We start from the raw sequence: 25,262 nt of genomic DNA, 5'->3' as shown, positions 1-25,262 counted from the left end.
ATTAACACCAAAATGGTCGAGTCATCTACATTAGAAGATCATTATCACAAAAAAAGTATAATTTCATATAAATTAGATGTGTGTAAATAAACACCAAGCCGTTTATGTACATTGCATAGTCTCATAGCTAAGGTCAATCTGTACAAATTATGTAAAATATATATAATGTGTGTGTATAAAAAAGTAAAATAAAAAACAAAACAAAGCTAGCAGCATGATAGAGTGGTTACACAGTAAACTCCTGCGTGTTAATTGTAACGTGTGTACAAGTGGACCATTACTGGTGTTTACCTGTGAAAATGGAACCCATTTGTACCCTCTCAGAGTTACAGTAAATGAACACGCAGGATTTCACAGTGTACACAGGGGATCATAACGGGACAGATAAGACTCGGCGGGGTCATAAAAACACCTAGGATTTTGGCATGTGACTGTGACACGTCACATGTAACAGCCTCCAACTCTGCACGTCAACGACACCATAAACACAGTGAAATCGCGAGTGTTCATTCAATCGACGCTCAGGATTTCACAGCGTACCAAAAAGTAAAAAAGGCAACGGTTTTACACTTGAACATAGAAACATTCGACAGTAGACTAGTCTTATTAACCCTGAATCCTGTAGCTAGTGGACCTGTGGTGAGAACTGGGCTGTGTCAAGGAGCCAGAGAAGACAGACAGACAGATAGCGGACACATCAGAGGCATTGTCGGGACACATGCTCACGCCAACTCATGCGCAAACGCACGCACGCACAAACAAACACACACACACACACACGCACACACACACACACACACACACACACACACACACACAGTTCTATTAGTGTCCAAGCATCACTGTACACATGGCAGGGCATTCTCTCTTTGAGGGCAGGTTCAAGAAGTCAAACAACACAGGTGTCAAACTGACTTACGGTAATTGTTCTTGAGCGGTGCTGTTTTGGTGTTTTACATTTTATCTTGCTCTTCCATATATATTTTTTTTATTGTCATTAAGTAAAATTATTAGGAAAAGGATTTCACATAAGGAATGTTCTCGGCAGACTTGCAATATACTGTAATCAGTGATTTTCAACCTTTTTCGAGCACACAACTGTTCAGCAAACAGCTCTAAAATCGTATCTAGTTGTAATAATAGGGAATACAACCGCTCTCCTTTTGCTTGGAACCCCCTCAAGGACCCCTGGGGGTCCCCGGGGCTTATGTTGACAACACTTAAATATATATATCACACACACACACACACACACACCCTCAGCCACGCAACACAACTCAAAACACTTCAACCAGAGGTACAAAACAATGCAAAAGACGTATTACTGTCCACGTGAGTCTCGATGCATGTGAGGAATAGTGAAGGAAAACTGCCGGAAAGGTGTTCAGTCAGTGCAACCCTTCTTGTGAACGAAGGATATAAGTCTCCCTTATGCAGGACTGGTGAAGGCAGGTGAATGGATGTATGGAATGGATCTCTAATCGTCTCTGCTTTTGGACAAGACAGTTGTGTGGGTGGGGCCAATGGGCACTGTTATTTGGTGGAGGGGGTTATAAAGCTTCTAGAGTCAAAGCCTTTGCAGCTCCATGGGGTTGAAGCCTGATTTATACCTCGTCGTACCTTGCCGTCACATGCCCAAAATAGTCGACCGCTCACAGAGATAATAAGCTCACGGGACCCAGTCACCTAGAATGTGAGATGACCTGTGATGTCATGACGTACATTTTCTGTTTTATCTATTAGTTTGGTCATTAAAAAACTCACTGAACGCCATAAACGTCTTTTACGTCTTTGATCCTTAGTGCCATAAACGTCTTTTACGTCTTTTTAATTAATCAAAAGTTTTATCATTTTTTCATAATTGTAATTTCAAAAAAATCGCTCTAGAATTTAGCCATCAGCCTCCGTGACCGGAGCGATACGGCCGCTTTGACTGTAGCACCAGTGTAACACAGTCCGACGGGAAACCGGTATAACCGAACATTGGTTCCGGCCGTTTAAATGTTATCTTAAAACGTTCGTTTATACACTTTCCGTGCTTCCCTGACGAACTATAAGTACTCCAAAAACTCAGAAAAATCCACATGAATCGCGATTCCAGCGGTGCCATCCATTTGGCGATTGCTATCCTTGATCGCGATCGCCAGGGCTCTGAAGTGTTATAGCATGATAGCTAAAAGGCCTGGCACTGATGTAAACAACTAGGCCCGAACCAAAACAAAATGGATGTGTCTCCTTCTTCTTCTGTTAGTTGATCAGATAGTAGGAGATCACCACCTGGTGGTTTTCAAAGGCCATAGCACTCTAGAACACATACAGCCGTCATAATAACAGTATATATCAATGTGATCTGGGTCATCTTACACATGTTCTATTGAAGCCCAAATCTAATGATAGGATATATATATATATATAAATATACATGTTTTCCTTTGTAAGAGGGGTAGTGTGGCTTTCGATAGAAGCATATATTTATATATGTAATTTAAGTACAAAATATGATTTTGGCCCCCATAAAAAGGTAAAATTAAACAAAATGGCTGGCACCAGTTTTGTAGATTTTTAATCAAGGGTGGCATTCAGTGAGTTAAGGTCCACAGAATGAGAGGCCTGCTCTGCCAGAAACATCGCGAAAAAAGGTTATGGCCATTTGTATATTCACTGTCCCATCGACTTCACTATACAGGAACAGAAAAACGTTGCTTCAAGTAGCATGTGAGGGGTCAAACTAGGGGTTCTTTATGATTCTGAATCCATTGCGAGCGTTTGTTTTGCATGAAAAACATTTCTTGGGCTAATGTCTGGCCCCACAGAACTGTGAAAAGTGATGAGTCATCAAAAAAAGTGATGACTCATCACTTTTCACAGTTGTGTGGGGCTGAAATTTAGCCCCCTCACATGCTACTTAAAGCAGATTTATTTTTTTCTTCTTTTTTTAATATTTTTCTTTTCCTCTATAGTGAAGTTGATGGGACAGTGAATATACTTCGCAATGTTTCCGGCAGAGCAGGACTCTCAATCTGTGGACCTTAATGACCAAACTAATACTAGATAAAACAGAAATAAAAAGTACGGCATGACATCACACGTTCAACCCCTATTCCTTTAGCTTTTGGGCTTGTGGGTCCCTGACTACAACGGACCCGCCTGAAACCAAAGGGTGATGGAGCATTCACTGTGGCTGTCCCAAAACTATATCGTCAGTGTCGGGCGGAAACCTTGTATCTCCAGGTTTCAAATTTGTAAATGTTTTCCCAAAGCAAAGCCCTGCTTCATCATACAACGCCGTCACACAAAAGTAGTGAAAACAGCAGATCTACAAGCACACAACGCCTCGCGGTGTGAGGCGTTGTGTGCTTGTAGATCGGATGTTTTCACTAGTTTAACTCATTTTTAAAATGATAAATACAAAACGAACGGTTTTGGACACCCGACAACGACGATATGGAACAGTCCGTCTCTTCCCTCAACACATTTCAGTCTAGATTAAAAACACACCTCTTCTTCTCCCTAGCCTTTGAGCCAGTCTGGACAGTACAGTTTCCATCTCGTCCACGCAACTTTGCTTTCCATCTACCCTTCCTTCTGCCATTGCATATTAGCGTCATCAAACGTTTTAGTCGGTTGTTTTAATGTTGGTTACCGTCTGTTATGTTTTTTAGTCCGTTTTATTATGTTGCACAGCTCTTTGGTCGTTATTAAAGGGTGCTTTATAAACTAGAAATACTGTTCTTACGAAACAATGTGGGCTCGCTCGTGACTATATTCTCCAACATGCTAACTGTCATGTGAAGCTCAACCGATACTCCAGCTAACACCACTCCCAGATTTTCCACACCTCAACTGCACCTCATTGGCTAAGGGCCCTGCCTTTGTACCGTCTGCGACAGAACTCACGCGGCGGAACTCTATAAATAATGAAGATAACATAGTGTTCTCGCCTTTCAGGCGAGCCTACAATAATAATATTGAGTTGACTTGACGTGTTCCGATCTGCGCCGCGTTGTGAGCTCCTAAGTCAAGCTATTTTCCGGCACGCGACACCGCCGCACGACGCGAGCACAAATCAGGCTCGAGGGGTCGAATATTATCTTCTGCAAGCATATGCGTTGATGTTCTTGATGACGTAGAAGCCTATGGTCATGGGGGGCATGGCTATTGTCCGTCCAGCCCTCAGTGTCCTGGGCTTGAGCTCTGGGAACGTCTCGCTGTCCACCATGAGCAGCTTCTCTCCGTTCAGCTGGATGTGCCTGCCAGGGAAAAGAATCATCAATGAATAAAACACATCATCTACTGCATGAAGAGGGGAGGAGAGAGGAGCGGTTTCATGCATGTTCCAGGTCAGAGTCAGAGTGCAGACAACTGAGTGAGGTGGATTTCTGTACGTGCTGACAGTGGTGGAAAGTAACTGAGTATATTGACAGTAACTAAGTACACATTTGAAGTTCTTGTAGTGTACTACACGTGAGTGTTTCTTATATACTTCTACTCCACTATATTGTTTGACACCTTCGGTTTTTTATGGAAATAAATGATGTTCCACAAGGATGAAGGACTGACAAAGTTGTATTTAAAGGTCAAAGAGTCGAGCAGAGTAACAGCATTACAGATCAGTAGAGCCAGGCCTCCTGGCCTCCCCTGGCAGCCCCCTCGGGACACAAGCCTCTCCAGCCCTATTCTCAGACAGTTCTTATAGTCCATTCTAACAGAGATGCTCTCCTAAATGGTCTTATAAGACACTATGTACAACTAAAGACAAGGCCAACATACAAATAGATACAGAAGTGCAGATTCGCTGACAGAGTGATAGAGTAAGCGTGGGGGAGCTCTTAGATTGACAACTGTAGTTGAGTTGAATTAGCACATGTACAGTAATGTGAAAGCTAGCTGACCAACCATTCAATAAGATTGAATGGAAGACAAACAATAAATACATATATTTGGCAATCTATACATTTCTGCCACCACAGGTTGCTTTGCAGATTGAGATTAAAGGCGCATACTACAACAGATCATTGTATCTGGATATTCAAATAATGATGGGAATATCACTTATTTTCTAATTTGGCTTTCTTGTCATAAACAATAAAAGGTGTTTGAATAGCTAGTGGTCCACACACATCCACATAGAGTATGTTATGTAACTTATACAATTGGGGTGGTTGTATTTTGTCTCTCTTAGACATTTAGATTGTGTCCTCGCCTAGACACAGGATCTGACACAAATTTTGATGAAGTATAGCATTCTGGCATATTTTATAGAATACAGGGTGAAATTGTAAATGTGTTTAATTGTAACCAAATGTGACAAAATTAACCGTCTCTGGGTTACCAAAACAGTTTTGTTTTGGAGGAATGTTTTGAGAGAGAAACAGAGGTCAGATTTCTTGTATACCCATAACATGACTTTTCTTTCTGCAACTTTGCAGTCAGTTGTACACTTGGGGGCGCTATAGCTACAAAGTTGCAATTGCAAAAATTGCAGCTCATTCAGTGCAGCATGATTCAGCATTTGGATGAAAATGCTGTCTCAACAGTCATCACAGATGCACGCGTACGCATGCATGCACGCACACACACAGAGAGCTTCATAAGTCATGTTTCTCCATACTTTAGGGTTAGGGTTAGACCTTTAACTTGTCACACACACCCCAAAAATACATAAATAAAAGCAATCCAACTAACAAAAACATTATTATATGATTGGGTCATTACTAGAGTGGAAAGAAAATTGCGTACTGTATATGAATAACATAATTTATTTTTTGATACAGACAAAGTCTACATACTGATTTGCAGACCAAAGCCTAATTTATAGGCTAATCAGTTATTTAAGACAAGTATGATGTATGATGTATGATTAAGTATACTTAGATTTAAGCCTACTTCATAGGAACTAAACACTCCACTCCCTCCATGGCTGCATGCATGCTCTGTCCACTTCTGGCCTGTTTGCTGAGCCGTTATCTCTCTCTCTTTTAGTCTTCATCTTGAACTTCAGCTTCCATTTCTTTTCTTTTTTAAAGACATTTTTGGAGCTTTTCAGCATTTAATTGAAAGTGAACAGTGGAGATGGCCAGGAAACAGGGAGAGAGAGCTGGGGGGAGACACGCAGAGAAGATCGTCGGGAACGGGATTCGAACGTGCAATGTCAGGCTACTTTACTGACCTAGGTTTAACCACGCGAACCGCAGCGTCCGTATTGTGGGGAAAGATTTAGCTGAAAATAGCAGATCGACAAGCTCACAGCGGGTCGATCTGCTATTTTCAACAAAAGCTTTCCCCACAATAACAGAAAACAGAAACCCCCTGAGGGATCCACTAAACCATATGGGATTTAAACAGATCGACCAAACAGATCCACTGAGAAAGTGAGATCTGGTGATCCACACACCACCAACAAGCCAAGGAACGTTGTCTCTTGTAAACTCTAGAAATCGTTGCTGTTGGGCAGAAACTTAGTTTTTTCGTAAATGAACAGCCTACTTGATCACACAAAGCATCAAAAGTAGCAAATCTGCAAGCTTGAAGCGACGCGCTTTGAACTTGATGATCTGGTACTTTTGCTATTGTTTTGTTATTGATTCCTGAAAAGTAATCGTTTTGGCATCTGAGGTTTCGACCCGACAGAGACAATATAATCCTTTAACCCATTTAGGCCTAACCTATAGTTAGGGCTAAATCAGAAATTAGCCTACAAAAACAAATATTTGCTACATACTGTACATGTACAGTAAGCCCCTCCCAAACAGCAAAATGTGTTCCCGGCCTGAATGGGTTTTAATAATGCCAGTCTGTAACTTTCAATAGTCGGCAGCCAGAAACATGTTACGATGTTCAGCTCTCAACCTCACCGACCTGAAAAGGCGGGTCTCCACACATTTGTTGTTTAAAAGTAATAATAAAGATGAATTCCAATTTTAAGACAAAGGCATTCTTTAGTCGAGGACGGCCCTATCCGACAGCATGACTAAACCCACACTGGTAAGTTAAGAAGTACATTCTTTTTTTGTAATGTGTTATTCTATATGTCACAGAATTTAAGAAGAAATATAAATGTGACACAATAAATACATGTTGTATGCTCTACTGCAAAATAACGTAGTCCATGTCAATTTAAATTTATAATATTGTCACATCTTTGTGTGATAAAATGACATAATAATATCAAATGTAAAAAGATGAGTTTATAAGTGATATTACAAAGTTCATACGCTTAGTGCAATGTTTTACTTTAAAGCTACAATCAATGTCATACCCGGGTCCCGTATATGAAACCACGTGGGAGGCCAAAACTGCTGCATAGTGTATTGTACCGGTACGTACAGTATGAGCTTCATTCAGTACTACTTGTCAACCAGCATGTCTAATACTGGAAGATTGCTGTCGTGGTGGGAAAAGTGCTCACATTTTTTACTTAAGCGAAAGTATCACTGCAATATAGAAATATTATGTTCAAAGTAAAAACCCGGAATTCAAAATGTACTTGATTAAAAGTATAAAAGTATTGGCATCAAAATGTTCAAAAGTACCAAAAGTAGAAAGCACTTATCCTTTTGAAAATAGCAGATCTACAAGGTTGTAGATCGGCTATTTTCAAATGGCCGAAATGTATATAGTTGATGTATGTTTAGTAATAAAAATCTAAATCTACATTGTAACTAGTAACTAAACTTTTCAAATAATTGTAGCAGAGTAAAAGTACAATATTTGCCTCTGAGATGCACAGTAGTGGAGTAGAAGTAAAAGTATTGGAAATTGGAAATACTCCAGTAAAAGTGAAAATACCTCAAAATTCGTTTTTCTTTTACAAGTGTGTTTTGGATCGCAGCTTTAAGTAGAATAATGCTTGGAACATGGAAATATTCCGCGTGTTCCAACAACACACCTCCTCTGTGCATTTTGCCAGGGTTCTGGTCCCAGTGCTCGCTTTACACATTATTTATAGACATCTGGTGTTGCTAAAATGTTAATAAAAGTCTCCCCAGCTCTGCCTGTGGTAAGGGAAAGCACGTAGGGCCAGAGACGGGGCCTTCATTTTCGCTTCTTTGCTTACACTCCTATTAATTAACACTCCTGTTAATTACCACATAATCCTGTTCTAACACCACAAACGTCCTCTGTCATTATGCTGTTAGTGGAGGAACAGCCCAGCGTCTCAATTAAGGCGCTCCAGTAGGTGTCATGTAGCTCGCTCACACACACGCATAGCCTACACTATATATTTGCATCACTTGTGGGGACATTACATAGACTTCCATTCATTTTTATGCAAGTCCTGTGGCCTTACCCTAACCTCTATCCCTAAACCTAACCCCTAACCCTAACCCTTGTGGGGACCTACAATTTTGTCCCCACACTGTCAGAGGTCCCCTGCAGGTGACTGTGTGAACATGCGTTTAGTCCCCATAAGTATAGCTAGACAAACTCACGCGCACTCGCGCAAACACACACTCGCGCAAACACCCACTCGCGCAAACACACACACACACACACACACACACACACACACACACACACACACACACACACACACACACACACACACACACACACACACACACACACACACACACACACACACACACACACACACACACACACTCTAAATCCTAGGTCATTAGGCTATTATTTCAGGATTTCAGATAAAGTTTGGAATAAGAAAAACAGGTCGGGGGGTTAGGAGGGGCTATGGGGGAAGAAATAGATATTTGGGGGAGACTTTTATTACCGGGGACAACAAACAATGTAAAGTAATAGGCCTTCATATTATTTGCTTTGTTTCACGAGGTGTAAATTGTAAAAATACGGCCCAAAAATGGTGTGGGAATGGGGAGGCTAAATGGCGTGAAATGAAGGAGTGAGGCGTTTTTAAACAAACATCTGTGTCCAGAGCTGTCCAAACATGGAAGGCTAATCTCTGGTAACCCGGTAATGCTGTGGTCATAATGGATGTTTCTTATCATAACTCAGTAAAGCCAGGACAACATATTATGAAGTGATTATTTAAGAGCCTATAATAGTAAACTCTAGAGGTGAGAATGAGTGTCAGCGTTCACTAAGCATATACCGTGTGTGTGTGTGTGTGCGTGCGTGCGTGCGTGTCTGTGTACTGTATATCCATCTATCCGTCTATCTGTCTGTCTGTCTGTCTGTCTGTCTGTCTGTCTGTCTGTCTGTCTATCTACATTTATATACAGTACGTACTATGTGTGTGTTTGTGTGTTCTGTATACATAGAGTATATGTACTGTGTGTGTTGTGTGCGTGTGTGTTCTGTATACAAAGAGTATGTGTACAGTGTGTGTGTGTGTGTGTGTGTGTGTGTGTGTGTGTGTGTGTGTGTGTGTGTGTGTGTGTTTTTATGTACAGTATGTGTGCGCGTGTGTGTGCGTGCGTGCGTGCGTGTAACGCAATGCCCACTCTAACTAATCTGTTTGGACATATTGCCATGTTTTGTAGAAATTGAATCATGTGGATCTCGGAGTCCAAAGCCTCAGCTGAGGTTTTCCATTCCAGCAGAGAAATCAAAAGTCTTACGAGGGAAAATCCTTTTAGTCCCTTTTTCCACTGAGCGTTAAACAGCACTGGATCAGTGGCGAGGCAGTGTTATGGTAACCTGGGTCTTTCACCAACACGCTCTTCTTGTTTTGGAATGGGATACTCTATTAGCAAGCCCCATTAATGTTTGGTGAGAAAACAGCTTTGTGTGTGCGGTGTGCATGTGTGTGCGTGTGTGTGAGTGTGAGAGAGAGAGAGAGAGAGAGAGAGAGAGAGAGAGAGAGAGAGAGAGAGAGAGAGAGAGAGAGAGAGAGGGATAGGGAGAGAGAGAGAGAGAGGGATAGGGAGAGAGAGAGAGAGTGTGGCAGACAGACAGACACAGAGAGACAGATTGATAAAGAATTACAGAGGGATAGTAAGTGGATTTTATACGATATTTGACCAATCTGCGAAGTAAATCATTAGCAAGAAATGTCTTCACCGATGTGTTTCTAAAGGTGTGTAATCATATGTACTAAAAGGTTGAAATTCAACTCCCGGGGGAAACCTCATAAAAAACAGATTAATTTACTCCCCCGGGAGTTGAATTTCAACCTTTTAGTACATATTATTACACACCTTTAGAAACACATTGGTGAAGAAATGTCTTGGTAACGATTTACTTTGCAGATTTTCTTATGTTCCCCTTACTAGGAGAGAGTTTGAGATCAATGATATGAGAGAGAGAGAGAGAGAGAGAGAGAGAGAGAGAGAGAGAGAGAGAGAGAGAGACACTAACTTAGCATGGAGTCCGTCAGCACCGTAGGGCTGCAGCAGGTACTGGTGGACGGTCTTGTTCCGCAAGGTTCCCGCCAGCTTGATTTTCTTCCGTGACCGATGCAGGTTGATGATGTAAATGGTTATGGAACCTCTCACGTAGTTATGGCTGCAAACGCAAAATTAAGCAATATTAGACGAGAGCTTTATCATGATTATCGGCACACCAGCCTTGCTGCGAGTTCCGTATGCAGGGCTGAAGTGCCGATAATCATGATAATGATAATCAAGCCTCAAGTGTAATATTGCGATTTTACAACAGGTACCCTAAAAAAACACATCAACTTCATTCAAAAAAAAAGAAAATGTAATGCCATATTTCGCTACTATGTCCCTGAACTTCACATGCAAACTGCTAGCGTAGCCGCTTACAAGGCATCGTCAACGTAAAATAGCGAGCCGGCAGCTATTTTGCGATGGGCACAGCTGATTTCTTTGTTTGATGAGACCTGTTCCACAATGCTCATTCATCACGGGTAGCCATTTCAACCACTCAGATTTCTACCTGTTGTACAGTATAATGTAGTTTAAACTTCTTTTTAAGTCCCCCCGTATACTGTGGAAACAGAGAGGAAGACTACAAACACCCGGAAATCCTCTCTCGCCCCTTTATCCTGCTCTAGATGGGTAAAGGGAGACCTCGTTATATATTGCAGTGCCATGTGGAATAAAATTCTCCATAATTAAAGCTGACTACAAAGAAAAGAAGACTCTTTGATATTGTCATTACATATCACAGTGATAGAATCAAACCGCAACTCTTTGATCTAATCTGGATCAAAAGGCTTACATAAAAAAACAATACATTAAAATAAAACACGCTCACGTTCTGCCAGGCACTCCATTAAGCGGCGAGTTGTCCTCTATATTTAGTCGGCACTAAATTAAACCATATTTCACTGGATTATTCCAAAGCCATTATCATCCCCGCAAAGACCAGATGAATGGACAAAATGTGCTTCTCTTTTACCAACTGAAACCTGGCTGTAGTCAAAGGTCAGATGAGCAGAAGGAGGGGTTCTCAAATATTTTAATGTTAAGGACCCCCCATATCTAGTTATTCAAGATTTTCCACAATTCTTTAAAATAAATAACTAGATACATTATTATAGATTATAGATTCTAATCTTGATTTCTAAAAAGATTTTTCAAAATGTTTAGAAAATATAAAATGTAACTTTATATAATTTTATATATTATATATGTATATTTATGAAGTAGGTCTCACAACCGAAACGTTGCTCTTTATTTATCAAATTACTCTCTTTAACTTGCAAGTGTCAGTGTGTGGCAAGTTGTCAAACTCTTACTTATTTAGCTGGGAATTCCCTTGAAGGACCCCCGGACCCCACTTTGAGAACCACAGTGTTAAAATAATCGACGCGGCCTCTTGAGTTACACAGATGACCCTATTTGGAGAACCTGCTACCGAAAAGGAAAAGGCTCAAGTTGATGGGAATATTAGCGAAAGGTAAATAACTAAGCGCGGCGGACAAGGCAAACACGCTGGAATCTAATAAGGAGTCAAGCCATGAGGACAAACACATCACAGCTGCATCAGGGAACAGCAGCACATGTTTCTGAAGGTCTGGGACTGGGCAGAGCTTTGAGCCAGCCTATCTGCTACACGTCTCTTCTCCAGATTCTCACTTCTAAAGGCCATAGGTTTTCTGTTCCATATCAATCTCCCAGCTCTTTGGCAGTGGTGGAAAAAGTACTAATTTTTTTTTACTTGAGTAAAAGTACCAATACAGTAATGTAGAAATACTCTGTTAGGGTGCCCTCACACCAAAATACCTATGAGAGTGGAATCCGCGTTCCGCCAATGCATTTTTTTTTTTTTTTTTTTAAGATTTATTTTTGGGCTTTTTATACCTTTATTTGATAGGATAGTAGACTGACAGGAAATGGGGAGAGAGACGGGGAATGACATGTGGCAAAGGTGGTCCGGATCGGGAATCGAACCGGTGACGCCAGCAGCATCATAGCCTAGTATGTGGTATGCGCCTTGACCACCAGGCCAACGGGCGCCCCCCCCGCCAATGCATTTCAATGAGAGTGAAGCGGTTTCATGCCAGCAGAGGATTTCTGCAAAAAACGCTCCCTTATCATTGAATTGCATTGGCGGAATGCGGATTCCACTCTCATAGGTACTTTGGTGTGAGGGCACCCTAAGGCTGCACCCACACCAAAGTATGGTCTCCAGTGGATAAACTCTTTTTTGTGCGCGGCTGACTAAAAACACAGAGAGCGCATTCTGTCCCAAAGCCAGTGCCGTGCCTGTCACTCACTTCCAGAACCCTCCCCATTCCGCCTTTCACTCCCCCTATTGGACAGAGGGGGTAAACCGGAGAATTTATCTGCTCCAGCATTAACGCAAGGTTGGCGCGGCGTGCAGAAATCCTCTACTGACATGAAACCGCCCCTTACCATTGAAATGCATTGGCGGAATGCAGATTCGTTATTTTGGTGTGTGTGTGTGCACCCTTAGAAGCAAAAGTAGACAAAATAAAAATATCCCATTTCACAAGTTTTCAAATGTATCAAATGTAAAAAGCATCTTTGAACATAGCAGATCTACAAGCTCACAATGCGTCACATTGCGACGCATTGTGAGCTTGTAGATTTGCTATTTTCAAATGGCCAAAAGATATATCGGGGTGAAGTGGTTAATGTATGTTTAGCAATAACAATCAAAATCTTCAAAGTAACTAGGTAGCTAAAGTTGTCAAATAATTGTAGTGGAGTAAAAGTACAAAATGTGCCTATGAGATGTAGTGGAGTAGAAGTAAAAGTATTGGAAATTGGAAATACTCGAGTAAAGTACAAATACCCCAAACTTAAGTACAGTACTTGAGTAAATGTACTTAGTTACTTTACACCACTGCTCTTTGGTGCAGGATGAGGCCCATGTATTTGATTAAACCTGCGAGACCGAGCGAAAAGGAAGAATGCGTGCTGTTGATGAAAAGCGTGGTGTACGGCTCTGCTAAGCTCCGCTCGGGAGAAGGACGGGCAGGGGTGTTGCACCAAATTCTGGGCCCTGGGTACAAGGATTCACTCACATTTTGTGCTTTAACTGTTGAAAAATAGCAGATATACAAGCTCACAGTGCGGCAATGAGTGCCGCGCTGCGAGCTTGTAGATCTGCCATCTGTGAAAAATCGTGAACATTTGTGCAAGTCTTTGAATATTTCAATTTTTTTTAAACCTATGTTTGTCAGTGGTGCTAGAACCTTTTCATGTGAAGGACCCCCAAAATGATATGTATTTCAACCCCATCTCAACATATAGCAGATCTAAGTGCCGCGCTGTGAGCTTGTATATCTGCTATTTTTCAATAGCTAAAGTATAAAATAATTAAGGCCCCTCCACCTTGGGCCCTAGTAACTCAGGCCCCCCCCCCCCCCCCCCCCCCCCCCCGCCTTGTGACGCCCCTGATGACGGGACCGCGTCCCAGGGAAAGACGTATCAGATGGTTAGATGGGGAGGGAGTTAAGGACCTCTTAGGCCCCGCTGTCTCGGAGGATGAGGTTCTGGGGGCTTTCAAGCCAAGAACATAAACATGTCACAATTGCTTGTTTGATGTCAGGACATCGGCGGAGAGTGAAAAAAGTAAGAAGGAGAATACCACGCAAGAACCACTGAACAGGGAGCACACGGCCACAGGGTAGTTCAAATATCCCCTTGTTTGCAAAAGAGCTTTGGAGCTACTATAGGGTGTAACGATACATTTGAACATCGATACGATACGCATCACGATACATGGTTGTCGATAGAAGACATGGACGATATTGGTTCATTCATGGCGATACGATACGATTCAATTCACTGATTTAAAATCGATATAGTAACTATTTTGCAAAGAAATTAAATCTGTGTGAAATGTGTCAATAGTGCAGTTTTTTATTATGGATATAAATAACTAATCACTGTGATTCTCTAGTCCAGCAAATACATGGACATTATATTTTATCACATATCGACAAACCCACACCTTGACATGAACACAGAGATTACACAAATGTATCGATATACCAAGAGTAGCAATATGGAATGGAAAAGTAATCAGACCCCTCTTTTTCTTGCTAAATACAAGGCACAAATACTTAGTTTCCATGCAATCGATTATTTGCATTGCAAATGATTCAATACCGATTATTTGCAGTGTAAAACGATACGATACGAGAGCTAAACGGTACGATATTTGCTTTTGCATATCGATATAGTAGATTAATTAAAAAAGATTTTTCGATTCAGTTACTATATCGTTACACCCCTAGGATCTACTCAGTGGCTGAGCATCATTCATAGCGCCCGCTATCTATTACGATCAAACTTCAAAGGGCACAGCGGTCCGCTTGGGCCATATAAAATCCTGTACAGTATGTGGCAGAATTAACGATAACCATAATGGCTCGGGACTCAGAACTGATCGGTTAAGTGCTTCACCCGTCTTATCACATGTGTGGGGTTGATTGGTATGTAGGGAGGAGGGGGAGGGGGGTCGTACCCCTGCCGGGCCCAGGTGGCTGCATGAGGGAGTGCTTGTCTTGTCTAGCACTATTCCAACGATTTGTGTGCGTGTAATCCAGGGGGGCTCCGGGTTTACGTAACTGTCACCCATCGGCGGGATCCCCCCTCTCTATCCATCTGAGCCCTGTTTCCACCCCAGAAATGCCTTGGCTCTGTAACCGAGCCCAGTCGTCTGGGACCGCGGCCGTAAGCCTAGCCCTGCGCTGACAACCCGCCACAGCCTGGGTTAAATGATAACCTTGAACACACAGAGACCACGGTGGCACCCTTCATCTGTTCCCCGCACAGAACAGCCTTATTGTCCCCCCTCAGGGGCGTCAGTTCAGAAAAAAAGCTAAGGTATGGCAACATAGAATGGTGTCTTGCACGCGCGAAGACACCAGTCATGTTGCCATACCTTAGCAACAGGCATGATACATTTATTTTAAGAAGTACATTTAATTTTTTCCTCCGTTTCTACGGTCTCTTGGGCTGGATATGGCAGCCTGGAACGGTTGTTCAAGTGCAGCTAAACATGGCATGTTTTAGTAAACGTGCCACAATTAACCATAATGCATTGCACCTGTGCGGCTGACCTGCGGAACCTGGGAATATACCATTTTGTCAAGATGGGGAGAATACAAGTGTGGAGAATATAATTATAATACCTTGTTAAAGTGACCATTTTTGTAAAACTTTGCATTTGTAGTTATTTTACTGTAATTTAACAACATAACAACCAGCACAGATAGAAAAAGAGACATTCATGGATTTATATTTAAAAGTAACTTTTATTTTCCCCTCTGGACCCAGGGTATGGCAGCTGCATACCCCTGCCATATCCAATTGATGCCCCTGTCCCCCTGCCCCCCTCCCCCGGCCGAGATAACCCCCTCCAGCCAATCCCAGATGGGGGAAGGGGGGGGGGGGGGGGAAGTCCCGATGCGACCTTTCAGCGTCTCTTTGACGAAGAGAGGGAGGGAGGCGGCCCCCACACACCTGATAAGTGATACCTGTTAAGTTTTTATAGGCGCTGGGGCCGTGAGTGAGGGAGTGTCTGTCTGTATGAGCCCTGGTTATTTATGGGAAAGTATGAATGGGATGACTGGGGGAGATTCTGTTCTGACACACAGTGTTGTTTTTGACAGCCAATTTTGATTTAGTTTTAGTCATAGCCCTTTGAAAAAAATGTCATTTAGTTTTAGTCACAATTTAGTCACCTGAAAAGTTTTAGTTTTAGTCTAATTTTAGTCGACTAAATATCATAAGATTTTAGGCGACTAAATCTACAGTTGATTTAGTCAACTAAAATGTATTTTGGCGGGACTTGATGGTGTTGTAATGACTGATTTTACACTTGGTTGTGTGCTGAAAATAGCAGATCTACAAGCTCACAACGAGCTTGTAGATCGGCTATTTTCAGCAAGCAACACCTGAGAGCAACCAAACATAAAATGACTCTCTTCTCCACTAGTCCCTCCCTAACGTTTTAGTCTAGTTTTTATTTTGTTGACGAAATTGTCAATATATTTAGTCTTAGTTTTAGTCATTACAGCTTAGTTTTCATTTGGTTTTTATTTCATTTTCGTCAGTGAAAAAAAAAAAACGCAGTCAACAAAACATTTTCGTCAGAGTTTTAGTCGACAAAATCAACACTGTTGACACACCATACATACACCGAAGCCTCAGGTGACTGGAAAAAGACAAGCAGGAGAAAGAGAAAAAAAGCGAGAAAATGAAGACGGAACGGAAAAAACAAAGAGGCCACAGTGGGTCTGGGTTCTGTCAAGCCGTCTGGGCCATATTGCACGGCCTTGTACCGCTCAGGGTTCAAGGTTTCTTCATTGTTACATTTTGTGTACTATGGGTACATAGGAGTGAGCGAGGGGATTTGATTTAGTTCAGAGAGCACTGCATCAAGGATTCTCAAAGTGGGTGCTATGGCACCCTAACCCCCCGGCTCCACCGGGCGCGTCGAGCGTCGCGTCAACGTCAACGCTGGGAACGCTCCCGTTTTAATCAATGAAGGGTGCTCCACTGCCGACGGCGACGTCAACGTCGGACGCTCCGGTGACGGCGTCCAAACTCGAAAATCGCCCCGGTTCAATTTTTTGACGGCGTCCACAACGTCCAGTCATGTATAAAATATGAATAAATGCTTTGTATATTTAAATGTAGGCTATATACGTGCGTTTCTGCTGTTGGCTATCCATTCACAAGGGTGACTAGATGTCCCAAAAATCCTAGCATATTTTTTTATGTAAATTATGTAGGTCTATAAATACAACAGGCTATAATCATGACAAAACAAAGTGGTCAGTGGTGCATTGCTGCTCTCTGCTGTGAACATACTGTAGTGTGCTCTATACGTTCACATTCAGGTCACAAATAGTTTTATTCCTGTTTGAAAGTGATTTTCATGTTGTTTTGGAAATGGGCTATATTGGCCATAGAATGAGTACCTCACAGTCACAGCCGCTGCGCTGCGGTGGAGCCGGTCGGACGTCAAAGTGACGGCGAAGACGCAGAGCAATGCGACGCCGCCAGTGGAGCCCTGGGGTAAGACAGGGGTTTTCAAAGTGGGTGACGGGGCACCCTGGGGTGCTGTGACGGCAGTCCAGGGGTGCCGCGAGATAATTTGATAATATTTGGAATTCTTTTGGACACTTGAAAAAATGTTTAGTATAATTTTAAACTTGAAGTACAAAGTTATTTTCAGTCAGTTTTAACCAAAATGGCTATTATCTCAGCGTTTTCCTCGCAACATAATCACTAAAATATCGTCACTGTCGGGCAGAAACCTCGTATCTCCAAGTTTCAAATGTGTACGTCTTTTGGTAAAGCAAAGCACTGCTTCATCATACAAGACTGTTGCACAAAACTAATGAAAACAGACGATCTACAAGCACACAACGCCTTGCGATGCGAGGCGTTGTGTGCTTGTAGAGCTGCTGTTTTCACTAATTTAGAACATCTTTTAGATGATAAATACAAAACGAACGGTTTTGGACATACAAGGTTTCCACCCGACATCGACGATATGCTATAAATATAAGGTGCTGGGAGTGAAAATTATAATGTAGGGGTGCTTCGGATTAAAAAATAGTTATGGGGTGCCCTGAGACAAAAACCTTTGGGAACCCCTGCCCTAAGGTGCTGTGATGCCCAGGGGTGCCTCAGAATACTTTGATAATATTTGGAATTGATCAATATCACTTTAGTTTAACCACTTAGACCCTCTATACTTATTACTTGCACTGTACTTGGTGCGTTCTTTTTCAATTTTGTAGATCTGCAATCTTTGGTGCCCAGAATAGGGATTAAATGACAATCCCAGCCTATAAAGGTAATCTTACCTTTAGAAGTTGTTATTATCTCCCCAAAAAGTGGTCCAGGTGTTCTTTTCTTGTCCATTCGCTCTACCCGACCACGGCTCCAAACAGAAGCAATTGTTTTTTTTTGTTGATCTGCTATTTTCAAACATTTTGTACTTAAACTTTTGCTACTTTAAGTACATTTTGATGGCACTACTTTTGTACTTTTAGTCAAGTACATTTTGAACACCCACACCCTAGGTGGGGTTGGCGATGGGGCCTCTCTGTGGTGAGTTTGCATGTTCTCCCCGTGTCTCCTTGGGCATAGACCCTCACACAAAAACATGCAGTAGTCCTGGTTTCTATACTACCCCTAGCCAGCCGGGTGCTCCCCAATGTCCCCTGGCGCGGCAGGGGGAGAGCGGAAACCAGGACTACAGGTTAGGTAGTCACCGGGTGAGAAAAAGGGGTTGCAAAAATCGTGGGATAAAATATATGAAAAAAAAAAAAAAAAGTACATTTTGAATTCTGGAATTTTCTAAATTGCAGAATTGAAACTTTTATGCAAGTACAAAATGTGAGTACTTTTTCCACCACTGTGCATGTCTAGCTCTGGGGCCCAGAGAGGTAGTCTGTGACGTTCGACCGGGCCGTGCTTACTTGGAGAAGCTGGTGCAGTGGGCGTAGATCCGTAGTTTGTCTCGGATGACCCTACCCGGCCGCGGCTTCCTCTGCAGTCCCGCCACCCGCACCGCCAACACCCTGGGACCCACCAGGCGCTTGAAGACCAGCGAGAGCCAGTAGTCCTGGAACATCAAGACAGACAAACTAGGGGTGTAACGATATATAGTAACTGTATCGAAATATCGTTTTTAACTTAAAACATTTTAGTTTAGTTTATCGAAATGAAAACAGCTAAAATCTAATCGTTTTATTTTGTATCGTATCGGCAGTGCAAAGAATCGATTGTATCGATACTACCTACTTGTGCAAATAGCTACACTGGTTTATCGATAAATGTGTGTAATTTCTGGGTTCATGTCAAGGTGCAGGTTTGTTTATATACAATGTCCATGTATTTGGTAGATAATCACTGTGTTTACTTATTTATATTGTGGTGTCTCGCTCAGTGGGCAACCGCCAGGTAGGCACGTCACCAGGGAGAGAGAGTGGCAAGAGGGGAGAGCGAGCCCAAGAGGACCACACCTCCCGCTGGGAAGTGTCATCGAGGGCAGGTACCTCCCTACGTTCCTTCTTAATCAGCCTGAAGTATCTACACCTGTGCTGGGAGGCCGCTCCTAAAAGGACTGCTCGCTCACCCCACTCTCTCCCTGGTTCTCCTAAAGTAAAGACGTGCTACACTGGCGGTAAGGCGAGCTCACCACTTAAACTCCTCTCAGCATTTCTGTGCATTGACATTGACATTGACATTGCCTTGTCCTTCCCCATAGGCAATGATGCGGCACTAACTCCTGTCCCCACAGTGGACAGTGGACAGGAAAGGAAGCACTCGGGAAGCGGCCAAGGACCCCCCGTTGAGCCCCCCCCGGCCTAAACTAAAGCCCCAGGCCCCCACTTACCTTACCTGGCTCGGACCAGGAAGAAGCCCCCCCAGCGCTGAAAGAACAGCCCTATAGTTTTGACATGTTATTCTCTCTCAGCCACAATGTTTATGATTTGAATGACTATTGAAAAACAAGGCCAAACTGCTTACCTTTACCACTGCCTGGTTCCAGCCTTTTGTGAATAAACGCGCCGTTTTGGCTTTACTCTAAACTGTGTTGTGTGTTGGTTGGGAACTGTACACCACAAGTGGTGGAGAACGCGGGTAACCGTATTCACAGATCCCCTCCAATAATACAATATGGACCAGGCGCTGACTGCGCTATTGCGTAGCCAAAATGAATTGCAGAGCGCAGTAAAAGAATTGATTAAAAAAGTGGAGAGAGAGAATAACGAGAGCCGACCTCCCAGTGCGGTGCTTACCAAGCTAACCAATGAAGATGACATTGAATCCTACCTGGAACTTTTTGAGCGTACGGCAGCCCGAGAAAGGTGGCCGGTGGTTGAGTGGGGGAACATTATTGCCCCGTTCCTCACTGGCGAGGCCCAGCGCGTCTGCCGCGACCTCCCGCTGGCCGAGGCCCGTGACTTTCGCCGCCTCCGCGAAGCCATATTGGCGAGCCTGGGGTACAGTTTACCAGCTCGGGCTCAACGCTACCATAATTGGAGCTTCCACACCTCTCTGCCCCCAAGACAACAGGTTGCCGCACTCCTACGGATGGCCCACAGCTGGCTGGCATCGCCGGGAGATCCGCCCTGTATCGACCGAATAGTAATCGACCGCTGCATCCGAGCATTGCCGCCAGATGCACGCAAGTATGCCGCACAAGTGAGTCCCACTTCGGTGGATGCTCTTGTGGCACTATTGGAGAACCACCAAGTAAGTACAGAAATGTTGCGGAACTCCCGGAGCGAGCCAGGGAGGGGAACCACAGAAGCCCGGCCGGGAAGAGACCGTGGCCGGCCACTTGCCTCCCCACTCTCGCCGCCCCGCACCCGCTCAGCTGCCCCGGAGCGGAGCAACCGTTCCGCCACCGCTAGGAGATGCTATGTCTGCGGTAAATTAGATCATATATCATGGAGTTGCCCGGACCGCGACAGAGATGTCCATATGGCCAGCGCCGCCAGCTCTGAGAATGCCCGTGCCTGCCTCCTCGTTGGTCCCGGCCCCCGTCAACACACCAAAGTGCCGGTGAAGATAGGCGAAATTGACACCCATGCCCTGTTGGACTCGGGGAGCGCAGTGTCTCTGATACACAAGGAGCTAGCTGGGCCGCTCCATGGTACAGACACGGTCCCGGTTACGTGCGTCCATGGGGATCTGCGCTATTACCCGATCACCAGGCTGAGAGTCAGGACGCCGAGAGGAGAAGCCGTACTACCGATGGGGGTGGTGCCAAATCTCCCAGTCCCCTTAATCATTGGAGCGGACAATACCCTGTTCGCCCGCTACTGGAACCCCGGCCTAACGGTCGCCCCGCGGCCCCGAAGACGTCGCCCCAGGACCCGCACCCGGCCCTCGGCACCGCTCGAGGCGTGCCCGGTGTTCAGCCCAGCTAGCCACAGTGAGAGTTCCCCGGAAGAAGAGCGACGCCGCCCGGACGAGCCGTACGCTGAGGAGCCAACCGGGGTGCCACAAACCACCGCCTCCGAGACGAGGAGCGCCGAAGATACGTTCGCTGAGCTGAACTTAAACAACGACGCCCCCTCTCCCCGGCGTGGAGAATTTGCGACCCAGCAATGGAGCGACCCCAACCTGGAGGCGGCCCGCCGACAAGTCACATCCATTAACGGCAAACTCTGCGAAGGGGTGAGTCAATTACCTTCACCTTATTTTGCTGTTAAGCAGGGGTTATTGTACCGAGGTGTCATTGATAGACGGGGCGAGATCACTGAACAGCTGCTCGTTCCAAAGACTTATATCTCACGAGTACTGTATCTAGCGCACACGCACCAGTTGGGGGCCCACCTAGGGGTACAGAAGACTTATGATCGCATATTGGCCCGCTTCTACTGGCCGGGAGTTAGGAGGGCTGTTGAAGATTTTTGCCGTGCATGTGGGCCGTGTCAAAAGTGTGCACCGCGCCCGGTCCAACGAAACCCACTCATACCCATGCCCATTATTGAGACGCCGTTTTCACGCATCGCGTTAGATATCGCAGGCCCACTTCCCAAGTCGGCCCGGGGGCACCGGTACATTTTGGTTATAGTAGACTATGCCACACGCTTCCCTGAGGCTATACCCCTACGCGCGGCCACGGCCAAGGCTGTCGCCCACGAGCTCTTTATGTTATTCACCCGGGTGGGCATTGTAGACGAAATTTTGACAGACCAGGGCACCTGTTTCATGTCGCGTGTGCTCGTCCAACTCTATAAATGGCTGAAAATAAAACGAATACGTACCTCGGTCTTTCACCCGCAGACGGACGGGGTCGCTGAGAGGTTTATAAAATCTCTTAAAAGCATGATGAAGAAACTGATTGATGTCGATGGTCGCGACTGGGATCAAATTATACCGTACGTGCTCTTTGCCATACGAGAAGTCCCGCAGGCCTCGACAGGCTTCTCCCCGTTCGAGTTGCTATACGGCAGAAGGCCGCGAGGCCTCCTTGATTTGGCGAAGGAGGCCTGGGAAAGTCAGCCCTCGGCCCTCCGTAATGTCATCGAGCACGTAGAGCAGCTACAAGCCCGGGCAAGGAAAATTTGGCCCCTGGTGCGAGAGCATATGGAACAGGCCCAAAAAGAACAGGCCCGTCTATATAATCGAAATGCAGTGACGAGGGAGTTCAATCTCGGGGAAAAAGTGCTTGTACTAGTCCCCAGCAATGAATGTAAATTCTTGGCAAAATGGCAGGGGCCGTACGAAATTATTGAGCGCAAAGGCCCGGTGAATTATAAAGTCCGAAGGCCGGGGAGAAGAAAAGGTGAACAAATCTACCACATAAACCTGCTAAAAAAATGGCATTCTGCTGAAGACCCCCCATTGCCTGTGTTATTCACCTCTACCCCCTCTCCATCTCTCCCACCTGTCCCGCTAGGAGAAGCTCTGTCCCCCTCTCAGAAACAGGAGCTGAAAGAGCTGCTAGGACGAAACCGAGATCGTTTCTCTGAACTCCCCGGGCGAACCACCGTTATACAGCATGAGATCCATACGACCCCCGGGAAAGTTATCCGACAACGGCCCTATCGAATCCCCGAGGCCCGTCGCCAGGCTATTAAGACCGAGGTACACAGTATGCTAGACCTAGGCGTCATAGAGGAGTCAAATAGCCCCTGGTCTAGCCCAATTGTTATAGTGCCCAAACCCGATGGCAGTCTGCGTTTCTGTAATGATTTCCGCAAATTAAACGAGATATCTGAATTTGACGCTTATCCCATGCCCCGCGTGGATGAGTTGATCGAGCGGCTGGGCCCCGCACGATTTGTCAGCACATTAGACCTGACAAAAGGCTATTGGCAAGTGCCGCTCTCTCCGCAAGCCAAAGCGAAAACTGCTTTCTCTACACCCGAGGGGTTATTCCAGTATACCGTCCTGCCGTTCGGTGTGCATGGTGCACCCGCTACTTTCCAACGCATGATGGATAAAATATTAAGACCACACCGAGATTACGCGGCGGCGTACCTGGATGATATCGTAGTCCATAGCCCTACCTGGAGTGCCCACCTGGTTCACTTGGACGCGGTGTGCGGAGCCCTGAGAAGAGCAGGGTTAACCGCGAATGCCAAAAAGTGTCATCTCGGTTTGGACGAGACCGATTACCTCGGGTACACCATCGGCCGCGGCTGCGTAAAACCCCAGGCTCGCAAGGTAGAGAAAATAAAAGACTGGCCCAAACCAGCCACGAAAAAACAAGTGAAATCATTCCTTGGCCTAATTTCCTACTACCAAAAGTTCATTAATAATTTCGCTACATTGGCAGCCCCGTTGTACGATCTTACCAGACAGAAGCTGCCTAACCATGTCTGTTGGAATCCCCAAGCAGAGAGCGCGTTCTGCGCGCTCAAGTTGGCTCTCTGCGAGGAGCCGGTGTTAAAGGCGCCCGACTTCTCCAGGCCCTTCATCTTGCATACGGACGCGTCAGGTACTGGACTTGGCGCTGTGCTAGCGCAAGTGTTCGATAACAACGAGCACCCGATCATGTATATAAGTAGAAAATTATTAAAACATGAAACTCGGTACTCGACCGTAGAAAAAGAGGCGCTTGCGGTGAAATGGTCCATTCACCACCTGCGTTACTATTTGTGGGGGCGACAGTTCACACTCATCACCGATCATGCCCCACTGAAGTGGATGTCAAGAAACAAGGATACAAATGACCGAATAACACGCTGGTTTCTTGAGTTGCAGAATTACAATTTCACTGTGGAGCACAAACCTGGCAAAGAGATACCACATGCCGACGCCCTCTCCAGGATGTATGAGGACGAGCAGAAAGATTGCACCCAGAGTCGCAATCATTGGGGGGAGGTGTGTGGTGTCTCGCTCAGTGGGCAACCGCCAGGTAGGCACGTCACCAGGGAGAGAGAGTGGCAAGAGGGGAGAGCGAGCCCAAGAGGACCACACCTCCCGCTGGGAAGTGTCATCGAGGGCAGGTACCTCCCTACGTTCCTTCTTAATCAGCCTGAAGTATCTACACCTGTGCTGGGAGGCCGCTCCTAAAAGGACTGCTCGCTCACCCCACTCTCTCCCTGGTTCTCCTAAAGTAAAGACGTGCTACACTGGCGGTAAGGCGAGCTCACCACTTAAACTCCTCTCAGCATTTCTGTGCATTGACATTGACATTGACATTGCCTTGTCCTTCCCCATAGGCAATGATGCGGCACTAACTCCTGTCCCCACAGTGGACAGTGGACAGGAAAGGAAGCACTCGGGAAGCGGCCAAGGACCCCCCGTTGAGCCCCCCCCGGCCTAAACTAAAGCCCCAGGCCCCCACTTACCTTACCTGGCTCGGACCAGGAAGAAGCCCCCCCAGCGCTGAAAGAACAGCCCTATAGTTTTGACATGTTATTCTCTCTCAGCCACAATGTTTATGATTTGAATGACTATTGAAAAACAAGGCCAAACTGCTTACCTTTACCACTGCCTGGTTCCAGCCTTTTGTGAATAAACGCGCCGTTTTGGCTTTACTCTAAACTGTGTTGTGTGTTGGTTGGGAACTGTACACCACAATATCCATAATAATACATGTTTCCCTTAAAAACCTGCACTATCCACACCTTTCACACAGATTTAATGTCTTTGCTAAATAGTTACTATATCGATTTTAAATCATTTCGTATCGTATCACCATGAATTAACTAATATTGTCCATGTATCATATCGTCAACCATGTATCGTGATATGTATCGAATCGCTATTAAAATGTATCGTTACACCCCTAAGACAAACACACACCTGTTAGTTTCATACATAGACTTCTGGGGACATTGCACTGACTTACCCTACCAGTCAAGTTTGGATACAGCTTCTCATTCAATGTTGAATGAAGCTGTGTCCAAACATTTGACTGGCAGGGTACATTCACTCCATATCGTTGTTGTCGGGTGGAAACCT

General features: G+C 44.8%; 1 protein-coding gene across 1 annotated transcript in view; it reads right to left on the bottom strand.

The window, feature by feature from the left end:
* Positions 1 to 4,087: 4,087 nt before the first annotated feature.
* The window catches only part of hpse2 (heparanase 2), a gene marked incomplete at both ends in the record, with an annotated part of 187,045 nt that continues 165,870 nt past the window's right edge, over positions 4,088 to 25,262 (bottom strand). The window contains 3 exons of the mRNA XM_080740808.1: positions 4,088 to 4,250; positions 10,279 to 10,425; positions 18,806 to 18,951. Coding sequence (XP_080596934.1) covers positions 4,088 to 4,250; positions 10,279 to 10,425; positions 18,806 to 18,951 — 456 coding nt within the window. The remainder of the gene's footprint in view (positions 4,251 to 10,278; positions 10,426 to 18,805; positions 18,952 to 25,262) is intronic.

This window comes from Nannobrachium achirus, assembly GCF_963921795.1.
Source record: "Nannobrachium achirus genome assembly, chromosome: 13".
NCBI classification, from domain to species: domain Eukaryota; kingdom Metazoa; phylum Chordata; class Actinopteri; order Myctophiformes; family Myctophidae; genus Nannobrachium; species Nannobrachium achirus.
Note: the sequence above shows the minus strand (reverse complement) of the source record. Positions and strands in the feature narration are given on the sequence as shown.